Source organism: Cucurbita moschata, unplaced genomic scaffold, assembly GCF_002738365.1.
Source record: "Cucurbita moschata cultivar Rifu unplaced genomic scaffold, Cmos_1.0 Cmo_Scf00029, whole genome shotgun sequence".
In the NCBI taxonomy this organism is placed as follows: Eukaryota; Viridiplantae; Streptophyta; class Magnoliopsida; order Cucurbitales; family Cucurbitaceae; genus Cucurbita; species Cucurbita moschata.
The window spans coordinates 1,683,254-1,705,718 of NW_019268545.1; the positions used below are offsets into that span (position 1 = coordinate 1,683,254).

At 34.3% G+C, this 22,465-nt stretch overlaps 4 protein-coding genes across 8 annotated transcripts; 1 reads left to right on the plus strand and 3 right to left on the minus strand.

Moving 5' to 3' along the window:
* Nucleotides 1-296: 296 nt before the first annotated feature.
* LOC111463915 (FHA domain-containing protein FHA2-like) lies at nt 297-4,654 on the minus strand. The gene is made up of 3 exons (XM_023107880.1): nt 3,824-4,654; nt 2,015-2,175; nt 297-685 (listed from the first exon to the last, which is right to left on the minus strand). Exons 1-3 carry the CDS (start codon nt 4,467-4,469, stop codon nt 476-478), a joined length of 1,017 nt encoding a protein of 338 aa, XP_022963648.1. The 5' UTR covers nt 4,470-4,654; the 3' UTR covers nt 297-475.
* A 1,228-nt stretch (nt 4,655-5,882) lies between these two features.
* Nucleotides 5,883-10,937, minus strand: LOC111463920 (E3 ubiquitin-protein ligase RNF4-like). 5 transcript variants are annotated; one of them, XM_023107889.1, is made up of 6 exons: nt 10,681-10,937; nt 9,799-10,057; nt 9,663-9,717; nt 8,551-8,666; nt 6,973-7,197; nt 5,883-6,065 (listed from the first exon to the last, which is right to left on the minus strand). In XM_023107889.1, the coding sequence occupies exons 2-5, from the start codon at nt 10,030-10,032 to the stop codon at nt 6,982-6,984; spliced, it is 621 nt and encodes a 206-aa protein (XP_022963657.1). In that variant the 5' UTR covers nt 10,033-10,057; nt 10,681-10,937; the 3' UTR covers nt 5,883-6,065; nt 6,973-6,981. The 5 variants fall into 5 exon arrangements, with proteins under 5 accessions (XP_022963657.1, XP_022963655.1, XP_022963656.1 ...); XM_023107887.1 differs by having other exon boundaries at nt 5,883-6,076; XM_023107888.1 differs by having other exon boundaries at nt 5,883-6,081.
* A 1,667-nt stretch (nt 10,938-12,604) lies between these two features.
* On the plus strand, nt 12,605-13,551 carry LOC111463977 (putative CCR4-associated factor 1 homolog 8). The gene is made up of 2 exons (XM_023108016.1): nt 12,605-12,749; nt 12,833-13,551. The coding sequence occupies exons 1-2, from the start codon at nt 12,605-12,607 to the stop codon at nt 13,549-13,551; spliced, it is 864 nt and encodes a 287-aa protein (XP_022963784.1).
* Nucleotides 13,552-17,308: 3,757 nt separating this feature from the next.
* Nucleotides 17,309-21,373, minus strand: LOC111463918 (ER lumen protein-retaining receptor-like). Its single transcript, XM_023107883.1, has 6 exons — nt 20,962-21,373; nt 20,318-20,583; nt 20,062-20,177; nt 18,316-18,389; nt 17,723-17,786; nt 17,309-17,626 (listed from the first exon to the last, which is right to left on the minus strand). The coding sequence occupies exons 1-6, from the start codon at nt 21,050-21,052 to the stop codon at nt 17,590-17,592; spliced, it is 648 nt and encodes a 215-aa protein (XP_022963651.1). The 5' UTR covers nt 21,053-21,373; the 3' UTR covers nt 17,309-17,589.
* Between the last annotated feature and the right edge of the window lie 1,092 nt (nt 21,374-22,465).

Sequence of the window (22,465 nt, forward strand, 5' to 3'; positions counted from 1 at the left end):
TTTGGGTTTCGGTTTTCACATCCTTATAAAGAATGTTTATGTGAAACTAACAATTCATCCCTCTTGGTTCCAGCGTCCTCATTGGCAGACCGCCCGATATTTGGCTCTGATACTATTTGTAACAGCCCAAACTCATTGCTAGCCGATATTGTCCTTGGATTTTGCCTTTCGGGCTTCTTCAAAGTTTTAAAACACGCCCACTACGAAGAGATTCCACACCCTTCTAAGGAATGTTTTGTTTCACTCTCCAACCGACCGACGTAGATCTCCCATATGAACCAGTCAGAAACTTATAGTTTAGATGAAAAGCTATTTTAGATTGATAGTAGGAATTATAATTTACATATATTGAGTTCATGAAATCACTACAAACTGGACACAAATCAGGAAATCGAATCAACTGCTCGTAATCTGACATACGAGTTTGTGACAAAACGCTCAGATCCGAGGAAAAACCCTATTCTAGTTTCCGACTCTACGAAAGCAGCGAGACGAGAGAGACAAACTCGAGCGTTACTCGGCCCTTGGATCTCGTGTTAATCACGAAGTGTTCTGGGTACTTCCTCAACAACATAAGCAAGCCATACCACGGTTTATCCTTGGCTTCTGGACCATGCCAATCCTCTGATGTGAGGTACTTCCTTACACGACTATGGTGCCAAACATTGCCATATTGCTCAACCAGCTGTGAAGAGCAAATCGGGAAGAAGATTGAGAAAGACAAAGTAATGATTTGACATAGCAATTGTAATAAAGCCAAGTGAAATTGTTAGCCGTAAATGGGAAATCATATTTTGATGCCAGCGAGAAAAGATCATTTGTGTGTCGATGCAACAGTCCAAGTCTATACCGCTAGTAGATATTGTCCTCTTTGGACTTTCTCTTAAGGGTTTAAAACGCATCGGCTAGGGAGAAGTTTCCACACCCTTAAAAGGAATGTTTCATTTCCTCTCCAACCAAGGTGAGATCTCACAATCCACTTCCCTTGGGGGCTCAACGTCCTCGCTGACACACCGTCCAGTGACTAGCTCTGATACCATTTGTAATAGTCTAAGTCACCACTAGCAGATATTGTCCTCTTTGGACTTACCCTTCCGGGCTTCCCCTTAATGTTTTAAAACGCGTCTACTAGGGAGAGATTTTCACACCCTTATGGAATGCTTCGTTTCCCTCCCCAACCAATGTGGGATCTCACAATCCACCCTCTTTGGGGGCTCAACGTCCTCATTGACACACCGACCGGTGACTGACTCTGATACCATTTGTAATAGCCCAAGCCACCGCTAGCAGATAGTGTCCTTTTTGGACTTTCCCTTCCGAGCTTCCCCTTAAGGTTTTAAAAAGCGTCTGCTAGGAAGAGGTTTCCACACTCTTATAAGGAATGCTTCGTTCTCCTCTCCAACCAACCTGGGATCTCACAATGCCAGCGAGGACGTTGAGCCCCTAAGGAGAGTGGATTGTGAGATCCCACATTGATAGAAGAGGGGAACGAAGCATTCCTTATAATGGTGTGGAAACCTCTCCCTAGCAGACGCGTTTTAAAACCTTGAGGGAAAGCCTATAAGGGAAAGTTCAAAGAGGACAATATCTGATGGTTTGGGCTGTTATAGTTGATTTTCTACATGTCCATGCATTTGCAAATGAAAGCAGACCAGTCTGTTAAATGGAAAGAGGAAAGTTTTGAATAACTACAGATATATCCTATCACCAGAGCTTCGATGTGTAATTTGGTCCGAACTTCTCATTTCTCTAGAAGGCTGGATTCTACGTTTCGGTATCGTGACGTATACAGCGCAAGGAGTAGATGATTACATTACTAGAAACTATAATAAGTTAATATCTGAACTGTATAGGCTGACCACAATAAAAGTCATGAGCGACAGCAAAGTCGAGCAGTATAAAAAACGAGCAATCCTAACAGCAATGGTAAACAGCCATCATTTCCAACAGGTATGAGAATAAAATTGTTCATAGTATATAAGGATCAAGAGGATCCTTCATAACCATAACATACCTCAGGGTGGAGCTTCTCCATAGGCATCCATTCTCCGGGGCCACAAAGATCAGACAGCACGGTAGCTACTGAAGATACCACATCCTTTTCTTCCTGGAGAAGCTGATTATCAGCTTCTCGATCAACTCGTGACCTTCCATCGAGCTTCTTGTCCATGGAAACTGTGGATTACGGAACAAAAAAAAAACTTAATAGGTATCGATGCTGTACAGATATACCGATTTTAGACAGCATAGAGAAAGACTGTCAAATGGCTATGCAATAAGAGTTCAAGGCAGGCACTTAAGTTCATTTTAATATCAGCATATAGAAACAGATATCACTTTTAAGAAAATCATAATCATGAATGGGAAGATAAGAAACTAGAATCTTAACTATGCGTCCTCCGCCAATCAAGCAAATCGAAAATAGACTCTCAACGAGAGGCAAAACACGATCACAGAAGTACTCCAAATTAGTATTAATTCAAAAGACGAAGTGTTTACAAAACCTATTAGCAAAGAAGAACCCCAAGAAGAGTAAATATTAAAGATCTCAAATCGAACGACAAATTAACAAATTTCTCTATCGCTAAGAGGTTCGACTTTTTCGCTCTCTCTCTAAACATGAATTCTAAGGAGGGCCTTATCATATAGAACCAAAGCCATGCTAGGATAATAATTTGAGCAGCAACGAACATGGTTTGAAGTATGACAATCATATTGAAATAACTTTTAAGGACTCCAAAACCTAATTCCACAAGTAATGCAAGGATTTCCTTCTGTTCTTGTGTCTGTCTGTTTAATAATTAATCTTCAAATAGACTTGTTGCAAAAACCTTCTTTCGTGTTTCTGTGAGATCCCACATCGGTTGGGGAGGAGAACGAAACATCCTTTACAAGGGTGTGGAAACCTCCACTTAGCAAACATGTTTTAAAAACCTTGAGAGAAGCCCGAAAGGGAAAGCCCAAAGAGGATAATATCTGCTAGCGGTGGGCTTGGAAAGCTACAAATGGTGTAAGAGACAGACACCGGGTGATGTGCCAGCAAGGAAGCTGAGTCTCGAAGGGGGGTGGATTTGGAGGTCCCACATCGATTAGAGAATGGAACGAGTGCCAGTGTGGACGCTGGGCCCCGAAGGGGGTGGATGGTGAGATCCCACATTGGTTGGGGAAAGAGAACGAAACATTGGTGTGGAAACCTCTCCCTACTAGACACGTTTTAAAAACCTTGAGGGAAAGCCTGAAAAGAAATCCCAAAGAGGACAATATCTGCTAGTGATGGATTTGAGCAAAAACCTTGAGAGGAAGCCCGAAAGGGAAATTCCAAAGAGGACAATATCTACTAGTGATGGGCTTGACTGTTACAAATGGTATCAGAGTCAGACACCGAGTGATGTGCCAGCGAGAAGGCTGAACCCCGAAGGGGGTGGGCACGAATCAGTGTGCCAGCAAGAACTCTGGGCCCCGAAGGGGGGTGGATTGAAGAGTCCCACATCGATTGGATAAGAGCATGAGTGCCAGTGCGGACGCTAGGTCCCGAAGGGGGGTGGATTGTGAGATCCCACATCGGTTGGGGCGGAGAACGAAGCATAGTCTAAGAATATAATCTGTCACTAACACGGCTTTTCATTGAGATTTTTTGGCAGTATACAATATAATCTGTCACTACAAGATAAATCTACCATGATCAAAGAATTTTCCACTTCCAGATTCAATAGTCTAAGAACGAAAATCAAAGTGAGACAGCCAAGAACATGAACATAGATTATCTCTAAACCTCTAAAAAACAGTGAATCAAAAAATGCACAAGGAACACAATAATACTAACCCAATCCGCCAGAAAATCCTGCTTTGCCACCTGAACCACCGGATCCATATGCCTCTCGCCTAAACTTCTTGCCACTACTTCCACCAATGTCGTCCTCATCCTCATATCCCTCCTCATAATACTCTCGTCCTCTCCCTTTTTTCACCATCGCCCCTGCAGCAGCGGCTCCTCCAGAGCCAGCCAAATGAAAATTATAGTGCGGGTGCGACGGCACCACCGGCGCAGCGACAGCAGGACCCGCCGCGGCCGATCCGGGATGACTCATATAGCTCCTCGGCCCAACAGAACCACCTAAAATACTCCTCACCGGCAACAGGAAATAGAACTCCTTATCCCCAATCTGAAGAAGATCTTGAGAATCGAGCTTCACCGGGGCGTTCCCAGGCAAATGAAGAACCCCTTCAACGAGGCAGCCATTTTTACCGAGCACTTCTAGGGCAAATCGCCGCCGCGTGAAATCGTAGAAGATACGAGCGTGATGGCGAGAAATGTTCATTCCGCCGCCGAGGCTGGAGAGGTCGACGTCAACGGTGGATTTCTTGGAATTCCGACCAAGGATTATGGAGTAGGTTTGCATATAGTACTCGAAATCCTCACCTTGGAGCTTCGCGAACCCTGCTTCTACATCACTACCCGCTGTACCCATCAGAAATTGGAACTGGAATCGAAAATTGAGGAGTTTAGACTGGAACGAGGCAGAGGAATCGGAGATGGAAGTCTCCAATTAAGATCGAAGAACGACGATAATCCCGCCTCTGCTGTCCCTCCGGCAACCTATCCAATTTCTTCCCCCTTTCTACTGCCATGTTTAATTTCGTTGAAATCATATATAGAAATAATAAAAAATAAAAAATTAAATGTTAAATTATTAAAATTACCATTTTAACTCTTCAATTTTAATTTTTTTTTTCAAAATAATATTCGAAAAAATTTATATTTCTAAAAAAAAAATAAAGACATAAGATTACGAAAATAATGTTTAAAAGTCAAAAGTCCAAAATTAATTCTCCATAATATATCATAAAATGTAATTTTAAGAGAAGATCAATTAAAATATTAAATATTATAACCTAAACTAAAAATATTCTGACTATATTACCCTTAATATTTAAATAATTAAATTATATATAAAAAATTCAACTTTTTGTCAAAAATATATAATATTTTTATTTTTTATGAAATTTAGTGGAGGAATTTTTTTTTCTTTTTTTTTTCTTGAATTATTATATCTAATTTATTTAATTACTATTAATTATTATGTTATGTAATCTGTTGTTTACATATCCAACTTTGTATCCAATTTTGACATGTTTTGATATTAGATTAATATTATTATTTTTTTTAGACAATTCTATTTTAATTTTTTAAAATTTGATAAAATAAAAATAAACTTGTGTTAAAAATCAATAAATTGTTTAATATTTAACCTTTGAAATTAAATCTACTTCTCATCATTCAATTTTTTTTATGCAGTGAGTATTCTTAATTTTTTTAAAGTATTAAATAGGTAGGAATCTCGGGGAATCTCGGATTGTTTTTTCTTTCCATTCACTCGGATTGTTTTTTTCTTTCCATTCACTCGGATCTCTTCCGTTTCATCGATTTTATCCGAGGGAAGGAGAAGTATCTTCTTCGGTGGATCCCTCTTGTTCCTGTTTAGTCCCCTCCGTTTCGTTTCTTTCAGTTCCTCATCCGAAAAAAAGGGGAAGAAGTATTTTTTTGGTGAATCCCTCTTGTTTCTGTTTATCCGTTTCTTTCAGTTTCTTAGTAAGAATAGCGTCCCACCATTGAACTTTTCGAAATGTAATCGTCATACCCAAATCTTTAATCTTTTATAAAGATCTTAAAATTATTCTTTAAATTTTTTAAAAAATGTCCAAAAATGAATAGAGAAGACAACTTCACACAACCAGTCCTTACCCAAAAAAAGAAAAAAGAAAAAAAGCATCATGGGCACTGCAAGAAGGCTCCCAAACAGATGCAAAAATATATAAGAACATGAAATGAGACATATAAAGTTCATATGAAGAACACAGAGAGAGAGAGAGAGATGTTGATGTAGACCGACAAAGGTAACTTTGTAGATGGATTTTATGTAATCTCATTGCATTATGGTTGGATTTGATTGTGAGTTTGTTTACACCAACGTAACAACAACAAAAGAAATGGTCTTGCTACCTCCTCCTCCTCCTCCTCCGATCCATCACATCAATCAGCTGAAGAATGCACCACAAATTTCCACCTAAAAATTAGCTTCTCTTACATACAAGAAAACTCCAACCATTTCCCTTTGAATGAAGTCTTCAAAATCAAAATCCACCCACCTGTCCATTTTATAAAAAACGAGACCAAGTTAGTTACGAAAGAAATCTCAGGTGTAACCGTTTCAAGCCCATCACTAGCAAATATTGTTCTCTTTGGGCTTTTCCTTTTGAGCTTCCTCTCAAGGTTTTTAAAACGCGTTTGCTAGGGGGAGGTTTCTACACCCTTATAAATAATGTTTCGCTCTCCTCCCCAACCGATATGGGATCTCACAATCCACCCCCCTCCTTCGGGGTCCAGCGTCCTTGCTAGCACACCGCCTCATGTTCACCCCCCTTCAGGGCTTAGCCTCCTTGTTGGCACATCGCCCGGTGTCTGGCTTTGATACCATTTGTAAAACCCAAGCCCACCGCTAGTAGATATTGTCCTCTTTGGGCTTTCCCTCAAAGTTTTTAAAACGTGTATGCTAGGAAGAGGTTTCCACACCCTTATCAATAATGTTTCGTTCTCCTCCCCAACCGACGTGGGATCTCACAATCCACCCCCCCCCCTCAAGCGCCCTTGCTAGCACACCGCCTCATGTTCATCCACCTTTGCCTCCTCGCTGGCACATCGCCCGGTGTCTGGCTTTGATACCATTTGTAAAACCCAAGCCCACTGCTAGTAGATATTGTCCTCTTTGGGATTTCCCTCAAGCTTTTTAAAACGTGTCTGCTAGAGAGAGGTATCCACACCCTTATAAAGAATGTTTCGTTCTCCTCCCCAACCGATGTGGGATTTCACATCGGGGCTCGGCCAATAACAAAGAAAACATATTAAAAACGAGGCAAATGCAACTTTTTTGAACCATGAAAACAAGAGAGTGGCTAAGCAATTAAGGAACTTACATATAAGCCTCACTCCAAGCTTGTCCCAGGAAGGAATACTCTAATCAGTTCTTTGGCAGTTACTCTTTTCCTACAGGTTGGGCATTTACTCTGGACGGCTATTGCAGTCTTGATGCATGCCTTGCAGAAAATATGACCACACCTTGTTGATGTTTCTTCTACCAACGGACCCATGCATATTGGACAACTGAAATTGGGCTCCTTCGGTGGAGCAGCCTTCTCTTTCTGCAAAAACCACAGAAATCGCATCATCATCCTATTTTCAACACTTCACTCGTATTTTAAGACTAACAGCTAATAAGAAGCTACTACCGACTCCTCCTGGAATTGCATTATTGGAGCCGACTACATATAAAGACCACCACGAGTTTAGTCACAAGGACGACATTACACCTAGGGATAATTAGATCTAATGAAGGGACTCTTTGGTTTAACTTTCAATTATTTTGCTCAAACCCATCTATAATTCACTTTTTTTCAAATGAAATCAAACCAAAATGTATGGTTCGGTTCTCGGTTAAGCGATAAGCAAATATCGGTTCGAACTATGAACATACCCTAATTTTTAAGAGAAATCAACCGAAGGATAGAGCATCATCCAAACAAAGTGCGAGAGAGAGAGAGATTATTCAAAAGGAACCATAAACAAACTAACTTAACCTTTCCCAAGGGGAGAAAAGTTACCAAACACAAGGAACATGAGAGAGAGAGCTCTTGTAGAAACTCATGGATAAATGTGATGTCCCATATTGGTTGGGGAGGAGAACAAACCACCGTGGAAACCTTCCCCTAGCAGATGCGTTTTAAAGCTTTGAGGGGAAGTCCGAAAGGGCCCAAAGAGGACAATATCTACAAGCGGTGGGCCTGGGTCGTTACAAATGGTATCAAAGCTAGACACCAGACGATGTGCCAGCCTTCTCGTTGTTCCCCGAAGGGGAGGCAAACACGAGGCGGTGTGCCAGTAACGACGCTGAGCCCAAAGGGAGGTGGATTTGGGGGTGGTCCCACATCGATTGGAGGAAGGAAGGAGTGCCAGCGAGGACGCTGGGCCTCGAAGGGGGGTGGATTGTGGTGTCCCACATTGGTTGGGAAGGAGAACAAACCACCACTTATAAGGGTGTGGAAACCTTCTCCTAGCAGACGCGTTTTAAAACCTTGAGGGGAAGCTCGAAAGGGAAAGCCCAAAGAGGACAATATCTGCTAGCAGTGGGCCTGGGTCGTTACATTCTGCATATTTGTTATTCAATATTCAAATTCTCATTAAATTGAATATTGTATTGGAACAAATATGTTATCTCAATATCTCAAGATCTAGATATAATCCAACTAGTTAGATGCACTGGGAATGTCTAAAAGTATTTGCTATGCCTATGCACTGAGTTTTGCCAAATACGAAGTGCACCATTTTCTGTCTTCCTAAGTCCTTATCTCATGCCATGAAAATTCCTCAATTCGACGTGTGCTTATACGGTGGTATCATAAAGACAATCATATAATATACACTATACCTAACGAGTAACACGACGAGAAAAATTTGCACAAAAATAAGAGTAATGAAGATATAAATTGTCCCAGTACCATAGAGCTGTTGCTGCCTTCCAAATTGATTAATAAATCAGAATTTACAGTTTGTTGATTCGGCACATCCCTCCTACGCTTGCTCCGGTTATTATTTGACGCCCTGCTCCGCTCTTCTGCAACAATTAGAAGATGAGAGAATGAGAGATGCAAGCTTCACAACAAATGGACAAGAGGTTCTAGTGGAACACAGTCCAAACGACAATAAACATCTAGAGTTACTTGCCCACAAGGTCCATATCAGTTGGAAACTTGGAAGCAGCCATTGCTGACGCCCCTTGCATTCCAAACAAGTCCTAATAGCTAACCAGCCAGTTATGTGGTCTGATCCTTCCCACGGAATGATCGGAACTTATAGCCGAGCTGGTAATCAAGGAAGAACTGATTTCATAAAGCTTCTAATGACAGATCTCAAAGAATTCGAGGCCTCCGTTTTAAGCAGCAATGAAAAGGTTTAACCCCATTCATGAGCTATGATGGCTACACATTCCTGCGAGCTATGGAAGGGATATGTCCTCAAGATTGGAGAGAATACTAGTAACATATTACCTCCAAAATAAGTTCAACTAGGGTCTTCTTTCTTTTCAGTGAATGGTTGGTGGAAGAATCTATTTTTTTATGGATGGTTAGCTCACGTCATGACGATGAAGTTGAATGATTTGATAGAGAAGCTAGCTAAAGACGACGACTTTTTAACTAAACCGCTAGGAAGGTACCCACTGAAAGTGGTGCCGTGTGGCATAAAGTCATGTCATTGCAAAATAGCATGCAATGGAAGAATTATGGTGGTTTGCTAATAGCAAATTCTAAACAAACGATTGTAGACCGTGGTTATGAATCTCCAAGCTAAAAACTATCATGATCATTAGCTCCGACCCTTAGATGGACATTGGGAAGATGTATAGATCGAGCAAAAATATATCTTCAATTCATTGCTCTTGCTAGCATGCTCTAGACAGGAGAACAAGGTAGTCCAAAAATCAGTGAGAGAATGGGTCTAACTAATGAATGCTAAGCTTAAGAAGAAATCTCAATAAAGATCCAAAGGACGAAAAGTAATACGAAAAAAAATCAACCTAGCTATAGTCCTCCACAAGCTGAAATAAACATACCTGCATCGACATCAACTATGTTCTTCCTAGCATTCCGTCTGGATTTATTTTTAGCCTGACAGATAATCGATGGATTCCATGAAAAACAGATCAGAATCAATAGAACAGGAACATTATATGGATAGAAGAATCATACTTCAGCAAAAGCTCTAGCGGATGATTCAATAACATCGTCATCAATGGCTTCAATGTCGATCATTGCAGGCTGTACAGACTGTTGTTGATTAACTTGTGCTTCCGGAAATCCAAATTGAGATGTCTCCCCCTGATCTCGGTTCTCAGTTGGTGGCATGCTGTTTAGGTCCAAGTCCAATGATTTCCTACGATGATAACCTCTTGCAGTATGTCCTCTCATTGCCTGAGTACTCATCTATAGTTCAAAGCTCCTCAACAACCTGCCATACATGCACTGTAAAATTTCAGAAGGAAATTGATAGCTTCCAACAAAGCCAACACAACAACCACCACCACCATTCAAATACAAGCTGAGAAGCTTGGATACGAAAACGAAACTTCAGTTATCATTCACTGAAATGGCACGATAATAAAAAACTTATATAAGAAACAAAATCCTTGTAACTCATAAAAACAAAACAAAACTTCATTAATCAACAAACACTTCTTTAGATTTAAGAGAAAACCCCACATTATACACAAAACCCACCTCTTATAATCGACCAATACCCTCTCCCCCTAAACATTTATTAATGTGTCAGAAAATCTCCAAATTAGTTACACCACAGATTCAATTACATCCAACCTCGAATTAATCAACTAACAATAAACCACAAAATTCACACAGATCATCAAAATCCCTATCCAAACAACCCATATTCTATCCGATCTTTTGCCCCGACTACACAACCCAAAAATTCTTCCAACGAACCTCACCAAAACATCCATTCTTCAAACGAACATCGGCCAAAGCATTCACAAAAACAATTTATTTATAAAAAAAAAAAAAACCAAAGATACAATACACAATTAAGAAAATTCTTCTAATCTGGAGATGGAGTACCTGAAATAACCGGTTGATGAAGCGATACACAGGCAGCAAATATCTTGAAATTTTACGATAGATAGAATAGATTAGATGAGAAGTGTATGGAGTGGAGGATTAGCTCGCGAATTTGTGATACTTGTAATTAGGGTTGGAAGGGTTGAGAGGTGGAAGGCGAAGAGAGGGGAAAATCGCCATTATAAAGGGAGAAATGGAGAAAGGGCTGGGGATTGGAAATGAAAATCGAGACACGGCAGAGAGGAAGCTCCAGGGTTCTTGCATTCACAATAATTGCGTCACACGTGTGTTGCTTGGTTCTTCCTTCTTCATGTCGCACGTGCCGACGTCACCGACCGATACAGCCGTATCCCCTCCACTTCCAAATTTTGAAACCAATTGGGGTTGGAAATTTACTAATACTAAGTTTAAACCCTAAATTTGACTCAGATTAGTTTTCGATCGTATCCGCATGATCGAGTCGGTAGTTTTGCATTATTGAATATACGAGAGCGGTTTTAAATTTTGACCCGTTATATCTAAAGTCAAATGGTTTAATCAATTTTTGATTTTTTGGTCGTTTCGGTTGACGAGTTAGGGTCATGTGCATCTACATTTCGAGAATCTTATTGTATTGGTAGTAAAGCTATTATACGATCTATTATTATTTCATTTTAATTTTGAATATGTTATAGATTTAAATTAAAAGTGTAAGATTTATTAGACATTTTTAAAACTCGAGCATTTATTAGTAAAAAATTGAAAATTTTAATAGATTACATTGACACAAGCTCTCGAACTCAGCTTGTAATTAATAAATAAAAAATATATTGTAGAGTTAAAAGCTGAGGGGGCAAGACCTCAAAAAATGTTTATAGATATATGATAAATATTTAAACTAATCTATCGTTAATTTTACTCCCATAAATTATACCATTTTTTTTCAAAAATTAAAATTTTATTTTTTTGTATTAAAGTTTTATCCTTCATATAAATTTTTAAAAATATTTCGAAAGAATTTATAATAAATAATTTCTATTTTTCAACCAAATTTATTAAAAAAACTTTAAACATAATTTTTTTAATTAAAAATAATAATTTAATATTTATTACATTTTTATCATTTATTTTCAATCAAATTTAAATTTAGTTTTTGGTGTTATTTTATTTTTTATCATTTATTTTCCATCAAATTAAAATTTAATTTTTTGTGCTCTTTATTTTAATTTTTTAAAAGTTGGTAATAGATTTTGTTTTTAAATTTGAAAATATATTTATACATTTTTATCATTTATTTTCAATCAAATTTAAATTTAGTTTTTGGTGTTATTTTATTTTTTATCATTTATTTTCCATCAAATTAAAATTTAATTTTTTGTGCTCTTTATTTTAATTTTTTAAAAGTTGGTAATAGATTTTGTTTTTAAATTTGAAAATATATTTATACATTTTTATCATTTATTTTCAATCAAATTTAAATTTAGTTTTTGGTGTTATTTTATTTTTTATCATTTATTTTCCATCAAATTAAAATTTAATTTTTTGTGCTCTTTATTTTAATTTTTTAAAAGTTGGTAATAGATTTTGTTTTTAAATTTGAAAATATATTTATACATTTTTATCATTTATTTTCAATCAAATTTAAATTTAGTTTTTGGTGTTATTTTATTTTTTATCATTTATTTTCCATCCAATTAAAATTTAATTTTTTGTGCTCTTTATTTTAATTTTTTAAAAGTTGGTAATAGATTTTGTTTTTAAATTTGAAAATATATTTATCTATATTCATTTAAATAATCTTACTCCCATTTCTTTTCTGGATTAGGAGTAATTTTTATTATAATATTATAGTCTCACTCTTTTCACCTTCATACTCAATTCAATCGTGAAGTTACAAAATTTTACGACGAACCATCTATAATCAAAACAAATAGTTCTCGAAAAAATGGCAAAAATGATCGGAGAAGTTGCTATAGTTGAAGGACAATGGAAGAGAGACGTTTGGTCTCACAATTTATTGGAGGAGATAGAACTTATCAAGCAGTGTTTATCCGAATTCCCAATTGTGGCTATCGACACGGAGTTTCCAGGTAAAAATTAAACTTTAAGTTGATGAGAAGTAGTGATTTTTTTAAGTTTTGTTTGACTGACTTGAGATGAATTTTCTTTTTAGGATTTTTAAGATGGACTCCTAAAGGTGTTTCAGATGAAGAATTTTATGAATGCCTACAATTCAACGTCAATCGACTGAGCATCCTCCAGTTAGGACTCACACTCACGAATGATAATGGAAAAATAGGAATGACGTGGGAGTTTAACTTTAGAGATTTTGATAAAATTAGTAATATGGAGGGTGTTTATTCCCTCGATTCATTTCTAAAAAATAAAGGATTTAATTTTAATACATTGAGGAGCTATGGAATTGCTCCCGAAGAATTTGGTACACAATTTAGCCCTATTCTTCGAAGCGGTAGAATACATAGATGGATAACATTTCATGGATTGTATGACATTGCCTACTTAATGAAGTTTACCAACATAAGGTGCATGCCTACATCCATGTCTATCTTCGCCATCACTGCTGCACATATACTAGGAACAGTCACCGACCTTAAACATATGGCTTGGTATTCCCTGCTCGATGGCAATCTAGGCTTAAAAAAATTGGCTAAACTGCTTCAAGTTAATCGCACTGGTACTGCCCACTTTGCTGGGTCTGACAGTTTGCTTACAGCATCAGTTTATGCCAAGATGAAGATAATTATGAAGGTTGAACCAAACATACATGAAGGATTTTTATATGGATTACCATATCCCATCCAGGGTTATAGACGACCAGTTGTAATCGTAGATCCATCAAAGTTAACCGACGGTCGTATCTCAATAGATTAATTTTAAAAATGTTTTTTTAGAGAGTAGATGTGGAGGGGGCTAAATATGTGCCAACTTGTATAAGATCATACATAATGTATATAAATTCATATTTATTTAATGATTAATTTTTTTTTTCTCCATTTACATCTTACTTTTCGAATATATATATTGAAAAATAATTTATTTAAAATATATGTAACTTTTATTTTAAATTATTTATTTATAATAATTTATTCAATTTTAAAATAATTTATTTATATAAGATGATACCACATATATATATATATATATATATATATATACCTTTTATTTATTTAAAATTCATATTTATTTAACACTATTTTTTTTTTCTTCAATTTAAATCTTATTTTCGAATATATTGAAAAATAATTTATTTACCAACACTATTTTTTTTTTCTTCAATTTAAATCTTATTTTCGAATATATTGAAAAATAATTTATTTACCAACTTTTATTTAAAATAATTTATTTGTATAAAGTCAAACCATAGGTACACATATATAACTTTTATTTATTTAACATTAATTTTTCTTTTTTTTCTTCCATTTAAATCTTATTTCAAATATATAATTGAAAAATAATTTATTTATAATAATTTATTCAATTTAAAAATAATTTATTTGTATAATAACATACCATATAACTTTTACTTATTTAAAATTCATATTTATTTAACGACTATTTTTTTCTTTAATTTAAATTTTACTTTTCGAATATATATATTGAAAAATAATTTATTTATAATAATTTATTCAATTTAAAAATAATTTATTTGTATAATAACATACCATATAACTTTTACTTATTTAAAATTCATATTTATTTAACGACTATTTTTTTCTTTAATTTAAATTTTATTTTTCGAATATATATATTGAAAAATAATTTATTTATAATAATTTATTCAATTTAAAAATAATTTATTTGTATAATAACATACCATATAACTTTTACTTATTTAAAATTCATATTTATTTAACGACTATTTTTTTCTTTAATTTAAATTTTACTTTTCGAATATATATATTGAAAAATAATTTATTTAAAATATATGTAACTTTTATTTTAAATTATTTATTTATAATAATTTATTCAATTTTAAAATAATTTATTTATATAAGATGATACCACATATATATATATATATATATATATATACCTTTTATTTATTTAAAATTCATATTTATTTAACACTATTTTTTTTTTCTTCAATTTAAATCTTATTTTCGAATATATTGAAAAATAATTTATTTACCAACTTTTATTTAAAATAATTTATTTGTATAAAGTCAAACCATAGGTACACATATATAACTTTTATTTATTTAACATTAATTTTTCTTTTTTTTCTTCCATTTAAATCTTATTTCAAATATATAATTGAAAAATAATTTATTTATAATAATTTATTCAATTTAAAAATAATTTATTTGTATAATAACATACCATATAACTTTTACTTATTTAAAATTCATATTTATTTAACGACTATTTTTTTCTTTAATTTAAATTTTATTTTTCGAATATATAAATTGAAAAATAATTTATTTATAATAATTTATTCAATTTAAAAATAATTTATTTGTATAATAACATACCATATAACTTTTACTTATTTAAAATTCATATTTATTTAACGACTATTTTTTTCTTTAATTTAAATTTTATTTTTCGAATATATAAATTGAAAAATAATTTATTTATAATAATTTATTCAATTTAAAAATAATTTATTTGTATAATAACATACCATATAACTTTTACTTATTTAAAATTCATATTTATTTAACGACTATTTTTTTCTTTAATTTAAATTTTATTTTTCGAATATATATATTGAAAAATAATTTATTTATAATAATTTATTCAATTTAAAAATAATTTATTTGTATAATAACATACCATATAACTTTTACTTATTTAAAATTCATATTTATTTAACGACTATTTTTTTCTTTAATTTAAATTTTACTTTTCGAATATATATATTGAAAAATAATTTATTAACTTTTATTTTAAATAATTTATTCAATTTAAAAATAATTTATTTATAGAAAGTTATATAATATGTATGCATATATACCTCTTATTTATTTAACGATTAATTTTTTTTTTCTTCCATTTAAATCATACCTTTCGAATATGTTGAAAAATAATTTATTTACTGTATAAATGTAACTTGTATTTTAAATAATTTATTCAATTTAAAAATAATTTATTTGTATAAGGTCATACAACATGTACATGTATATAACTTTTATTTATTTATTTAATGTAAATCTTACTTTTCAAATATATATATTGAAAAAACAATTTATTTAAAATAAATGTAACTTCTATTTTAAATAATTTATTTAATTTAAAAATAATTTATTTGATCATATCTATAGTATATAACTTTTATTTATTTAAAATACATATTTATTTAAATATTAATTTTTTTCTTCAATTTAAATCGTATTTTTTAAATATATATATTGAAAAATAATTTATTTAATTTAAAAATAATTTATTTGTTTAAGGTCATAAATACAACTTTTATTTATTTAAAATTTATTTAATAATAAAAATAATTTATTTATTTAAATAATAAATGAGCTTTCTTCGCTGAAAACCAAAACAGATTGTTTGAATATTTTCCAAGACAACTTTGCCCTTTACTCTTTCTTCTCTCAAATCGACGAAAACCCGCTAAAACCCTTAGGATCGCAAATAATAAACCCGCCAATTCTACTGCCGCTTCCTTCTCTATGAGCTTCCCATCGACTTGATGTCATTCCCTTTTTCGACAACTAATATGGCTTTCAGATTCCGGCGACTCAAAGAAATCTCAAGCCTCAATTCTACTCAGGTACTCCTCCACCGACCCGTGTTCCATCCTCAATTTGAATTTGATTCGAATAGCTTTGTTTACTTGGTTGTATCTAGTCATCTTCAATTTTTTTGATCTTATTGCAATTTTTCTTTGTTCGAGTCAAGATATTATTAGCATCAGAAGGAGTTGGTAGAAGGATTTTAGAGAGTGGATGTCACCTTCTGCGGTATGTATGATTCATATGTTTACAACTTTGCTAGATTTAAATTTTATATCCCTACTTGTACACCATGAATTATTACAGCTCTACGAAGCAGTTGCTTAAAATGTTTGAAGTAACTATTTGGGAGAATTTACCCCGAGAGAGAGAGAGAGAGCCATTAAGGATAAACGATCAAAGAAACTTTCAAAATTGATCGAACATATGTCACTTTCTCCCCCACCCAAATCAAGCACAAAACAACCTATTTAGATATGAGAGCCTTAATCTTCAAGGAATTGGTAACAGAGAATTGGTGAATCCATGTGATGGATGAATTATCGGTAAAACTGACCAACTGAAGACCTATAGGTTTCTGTAAATAAAGCCCAAGTACCATTGCGCCAGGGCCACTTTTTAGCTTCATGTTTTTAATAAAGGGCCATTGCGAGGGTTCTTTGGAATTTTCTTTGATCTTTGTTTTGTTTACTACAAAAATGTGGTATATGTTGAATGATCTTGAGTTTGTGGTACATAGTTTCAATCTTGTAAATTTTGTTTGTCTATCTGACTTATAATTCGACAGTCATTTTCAGGTTTTCCACAACAACGGAGCTGCAGTGCGAGTATTCTCCCGCAAATGACGTTTTATCCTTCATTATTCTTCATTGTATATAAGTATCATATTCGTATCTAATAACATCCTTGAACAACAACTTTATATCTATATCACTCGAAGATATAATCAAAACTTCTAAAGAATGTTTTAAAATTACTAAGGTATGTTCGTGGATGGAGATTGAGAATCTTTACAGCACAAACTTACAGGCATGTATTCTCTACGAGTTTGGTAGCAATAAAAAGGACCGGCATGCTCAAAAACCGTCTAAACAGATCGAAGAACACATGTTCAGAAGGGTTCGAGAAAGATGAGGATTTTGTGGTAGCTGAGAACTAAAAGCAAATACAACTCACATTCAAGTGAAAGTGACTCCTCCTCTATATATATCCTTTCGCGATCTTAAGCTGGCAACTGGAGTTTCTGGTTGGTCTTCCAACTGCAGAGATTGAAAGTTCAAAAAGTAAATGTCATAACAAAATTCAAACAAGAAATCCCCACTAGGATCATATATGAAGCAAAAGATTTTGGTCACCTCTGAAAATAATAATAGAAGAAGTCTGCGTAAAGTAGCGTTTGCACAAGCCCTGAAATCCAAGCTGCAATTTCACAAAGAGCGTTAGGAAGTTACCCAATGTCTCCCATCACATATAGCAACACAATTTTTCTCAAGGTGATTATGCGCCACCCTTTTGAACTAACGTGAGGATATAACAAGCTTTTCGTAATATATCTCCATCAACTAAAAGCTATAACATATGGAAATCTTTTGAAAAATAAGCCGATTTGGTGGGAGAATCTATGAAAAGTAAAACCTGGCTGCGACACATCAGGCTGAATGCTTCAACGTTAATTTTAACTCTATTTACCATAATGGATAAATGCAAGAAGTAAACACAAAATATTATTCAAGTGCTTGAAAGTTAAGTGGATTAACTAAAAAAAAATAAAAATAAAGAACTTGTTGGGTTAAAGGTTTCTACTTTATCCTAAATCAATCCTAATTATGGTTTCCAATCAAGGCACTCCTAATTATGGTTTCCAATCAAGGCACTATGATATCTAATATGACTAAAAGCAGTTTTAAGACATAAGACATAACAGAGGGCAAGGAAGGAGATGACTTACTTATCCAGTGGACAAAGTGAGTCTCAGTGAAGTATCGGTAGATCCAGTTGACAATGTACAAAGCTCGGTACGCACTGCATCAAGAAAATTAGGATGCAATAAGGTTTTTTTGTTCATAACGTGTTCTGAGGTTGACGTAACCGAGTCAAAGAAGTAGAAAACAGATGACCTAATAAAAGCTACTACATGTTCAAGCTTTTCGCGTATAACCCAAATTTAACAAACCAGGTAAAGAAAATAGGCTTGTCCATCTGCAAAACTATCAACACCTATTAAAACTATCAACTAAGACCGTGCACAGCTTAATTTTTACACGAATTCAGATGTTCAGTTTGTATTCAAATAGGAGTATAGTAGCCTTCATAAAAGAAACTCTTTGTCCTCATACTATCTCCTGGGGTCAATCTAATATACTTAGATTAGAGAATTGGATCATTTTCAAACACTAATTCATACAGGTGCCGTTTCTAGTTTATTTATGAATCACATTCTATTGATATAAATCTAATTGCATGAAGCCAGCTCTTACTGAAACCGTGTGTAGATTCTAGTAAATAAACACACCTATTATGTGCACTATGATATCACATTCTATTGATATAAATCTAATCACATTCTACTATATAAACAATGAAGTCAGCTCTAACTAAAACAGTGTGTAGATTCTAAACAGTTAATAGTTGTTATCTTTTCACCGACCATGCTCTGGCACCTCCACTCCATTACTATTTCTAGCATGAGTAGGAAATAGGAAGGCCAAGGAAGTCACTAGAGAGGGAAAAGATAATGCCGAGGAAGTCAAAAAATGCATCACAATTCATACATTTAGTTTGCCACATATGTCTTCCCCCACAAACGCTAACAGTTCTGTCAACCTTCAAAAGAAATTTGAATTGATTATAAAATAGTTATTTGGGTTCTAACATCTTAAAGCGAAAGGTTTGCAGTCTCCAAACCATTAAGAAGACTGACATCTTACAACTCTCTATTTTTCCAACTGCTTGATATTTTGGCATATAATCTAAGATAATCGATATAAGATCCGAGAGGAGAATGAAGCATTCTTTATAAGGGTGTGAAAACCTCTCACCAAAAGGGGAAGCCCAAAGAGAACAATTTCTGTTATTGGTGGGCTTGGGCTGTTACAAATGGTATCAGAACCAGACATCGGGTGATGTGCCAACGAGAAAGCTGAGTCTTGAAGGGGGTGGACACAAGGCAGTGTGCCAGCAAGGACGTTGGGCCCCGAAGGGGTGGATTGGAGAAGGGAACGAGTGCCAACAAGGACGATGGGCCCCGAAGGGGGGTGGATTGTGAGATCCAACATTGGTTGAAGAGGGGAACGAAGTATTCTTTATAAGGGTGTGGAAACCTCGCATTTTAAAAACCTTGAGGGAAGTCCAAAAGGGAAAGCCTAAGGAGAACAATATCTGCTAGCGGTGGGCTTGGGCCCTTACAGTTGAGGTACTATGCAAGGGAAAAATGGGAAAACGATGAAATTTGCTCCTTCTTCATGGATTTGAATTCACCATAGGTGTTAGACTTATACGAGACACCTAAATTCAGACACCATGTATTGACAGATAGAAAGAAAGCAAGCATAAAATTGTATTTGAATTCCTAATTATCAGGTACTTGTGAATGGCATGGTTCTAAACAAGAGATACGTATGAAAAACAAGAAAAGGAGGAAACTTAGCAGTGGATTCAAGAGCTATTACATCAATGGTAAGTAGTGATATCATACCCAAGAAGAAATACGTATTGCCCGGTCAAATTGTCAATATTCTTTGTTCGTTGTAGAAGTACAAGCTGAGGGAGGATGGCAACCGCTTCCAAGTACAAAGAAAATGCCCACAAAACCTGTTCCATTGATTGAACTCAATATACGAAAGAAATGTGCAACAATTCCTTCATCAAAACATTAAACATAAACATACATATACCTAGAATATTTTTAATGAAACTTTTATAGCTGGAAGAAAATCATAAAAAGAGCTAACCTCCTTGAATGTTAATTTTTCATTGATAAGCAGGGCCAAGATAATACAAGGTAAGATAAGGAAAACATGGCGGAAAGTGTCTTGGTTCTTGTCGTATGACCGACGAACAATCTTGTGTCGTCTAATATACCAAACAATTGAATATGAACTCCCCAAGAATATTAACTTCATGAACGTATTATACAGAGATATGAAGTCGGTAAAGATATCCAAGTAGCGGGTAGTAAAAACAATTGCATATAGCTCTTGAGTCTTCAAAGAAACACCTACACAAGTCAAAATATTAACATTGAAGAAATTGCAGCCAAAACCTAACCAAAGAAGAGCAGAACACTGAACAAATCCCCTTCAAAATATTGAGATTTCTATATCCTTATCAAATCTTACTAAATGTTAAGATAGCAGAAATTCCACATTGTTTGATTCCTTTAAGCCTTCATTAACTTCATTTACAATTTTCGCATGTTTCTATTCCAAATCCCAAGATTGCAATACATAAAATGGAACATAATGTTTCAGAACTCACGAATCCAAAACACCTAAATCGAAGAGCTACAAGGGAAAATACAATGATGCAATACAACGAACACAAAAGAAAATCGATCTTAGGGCCAAATTCGAAAAAATAACCATAAAATCCATACCAGCACAGGATTTGATGGTGTGGATCTTGAGGAGCAAAACGAGAACGCTTGCCAGGTGAGTCATATCACCCGCTAATCTAAAGATATTCATCTTGACAGATTAGATCTCTAAACCTGAGCTCTGAATTTCTTCTTCTGGGCTCGGATTGATGAAACTCCAACCTCAGGAATCGGAAAAAATGGTGCAGAGAAGCTCGCCGATTGCCGTTTCCGGTTGTTCCTCCTTTCCCCCCGACGCATCAAGTTATTCTTACGAATCTTTCACCGCAAAATTAACAGTTGCGGTATGCAGTGGATTCGAAAAAATGGCGTTCATATCTATTTTGAAAATTGTTTTGAAATTTGTTCTCTCTTTTTCTTGCAAAATCAATCTCGTGATATTGTGAGGTTAAGAAATTGTAAAAGTTTATGTTTTTTTTAATACTTTATAAGCAGTTTCAAACATTTATAAATTAAAAATTATTTTTAAGAATTATAAACAATAAATAATTATAAAAATAAAATAAATATAGGTATATATAAATTATGTCGTAAACAAAAATATATATTTTAAAATCATCCATAAATCAATCTAGTTTAAACAGAACTCAAGAATCAACTTTAATTCGTGAAATTTTATATTTGTTCAAACCCAAGTCAACTCGAAACCTGTACGAATTAGGTTGGGTTGATCAAATTTTTTTAGTTATTGAATTTTTTGAACACTACTTAACGTAGGAACGGTTGACGATTATTATTGGGAGTGAATTCTACATTAGCTAATTTAGTGTAAGATCATGGGTTTAAAGCGTTTTGGGGAAGCCCAAAGCAAACCCATGAAAGCTTATGCTCAAACGGGACAATATCATACTATTGCAGTGAGTCGTGATTTCTAACACGGTATTAGAGTCATGCTCTTAAAATTCGATCTCCAATAATTATTCATATACAATCTCCCTCTATTCCCTGTGAAAATATTAGATCTTACATCGGTTGGAGAGGGAAACGAAACATTTCTTATCAGGGTATGGAAACAACTTCTCCCTAGTAAACGCGTTTCAAAACCGTGAGGCTAGCGACCATACGTATACATAGCAGGCTAAAGCCAGACAATATATCTATTAGCGGTGAATTTGGGCTGTTACACATGATATCAAAGCCAAACACAAAAGCGGTAAACGCGTTTCAAAACCGTGAGGCTAACGACCATATGTAAACGTAATAGGCAAAAACAGATAATGTCTATTAACAGAGAATTTAGGCCGTGTTACAAATGATATTAAAGCCAAACACACAAGTGGTGTGTCATCGAAGACGCTGGATCTCCAAAAAGAGTGTATGGTTAGATCCGCCGAACACACAAAGCGGTGTGTCATCGAGGACGCTGGATCCCCAAAAAAGGTGTATGGTTAGATCCCAGTCTGGAGAATGAAACGAAACATTTCTTACCGGAAACCTTTTAAATTCATCATCAAACATAAGTAAAAAAAAAAAAAAAAAAAAAAAAAAAAAAAAAAAAAAAAAA

Excerpts from the sequence above, each read along its gene's own strand:
- LOC111463977 (XM_023108016.1), top strand. The coding sequence starts at position 12,605 with ATGGCAAAAATGATCGGAGAAGTTGCTATAGTTGAAGGACAATGGAAG. Across the intron at positions 12,750-12,832 it reads TATCGACACGGAGTTTCCAG|GATTTTTAAGATGGACTCCT; the intron begins GTAAAAATTAAA and ends TTTTCTTTTTAG.
- LOC111463920 (XM_023107889.1), bottom strand. The coding sequence starts at position 10,032 with ATGAGTACTCAGGCAATGAGAGGACATACTGCAAGAGGTTATCATCGT. Across the intron at positions 9,718-9,798 it reads CCGCTAGAGCTTTTGCTGAA|GCTAAAAATAAATCCAGACG; the intron begins GTATGATTCTTC and ends ATTATCTGTCAG. Across the intron at positions 8,667-9,662 it reads CATAGTTGATGTCGATGCAG|AAGAGCGGAGCAGGGCGTCA; the intron begins GTATGTTTATTT and ends TAATTGTTGCAG.
- LOC111463915 (XM_023107880.1), bottom strand. The coding sequence starts at position 4,469 with ATGGGTACAGCGGGTAGTGATGTAGAAGCAGGGTTCGCGAAGCTCCAA. Across the intron at positions 2,176-3,823 it reads AGGATTTTCTGGCGGATTGG|TTTCCATGGACAAGAAGCTC; the intron begins GTTAGTATTATT and ends CGTAATCCACAG. Across the intron at positions 686-2,014 it reads TGGAGAAGCTCCACCCTGAG|CTGGTTGAGCAATATGGCAA; the intron begins GTATGTTATGGT and ends TGCTCTTCACAG.
- LOC111463918 (XM_023107883.1), bottom strand. The coding sequence starts at position 21,052 with ATGAATATCTTTAGATTAGCGGGTGATATGACTCACCTGGCAAGCGTT. Across the intron at positions 17,787-18,315 it reads TCACTTTGTCCACTGGATAA|CTTGGATTTCAGGGCTTGTG; the intron begins GTAAGTCATCTC and ends GTGAAATTGCAG. Across the intron at positions 17,627-17,722 it reads TTCTATTATTATTTTCAGAG|TTGGAAGACCAACCAGAAAC; the intron begins GTGACCAAAATC and ends CAATCTCTGCAG.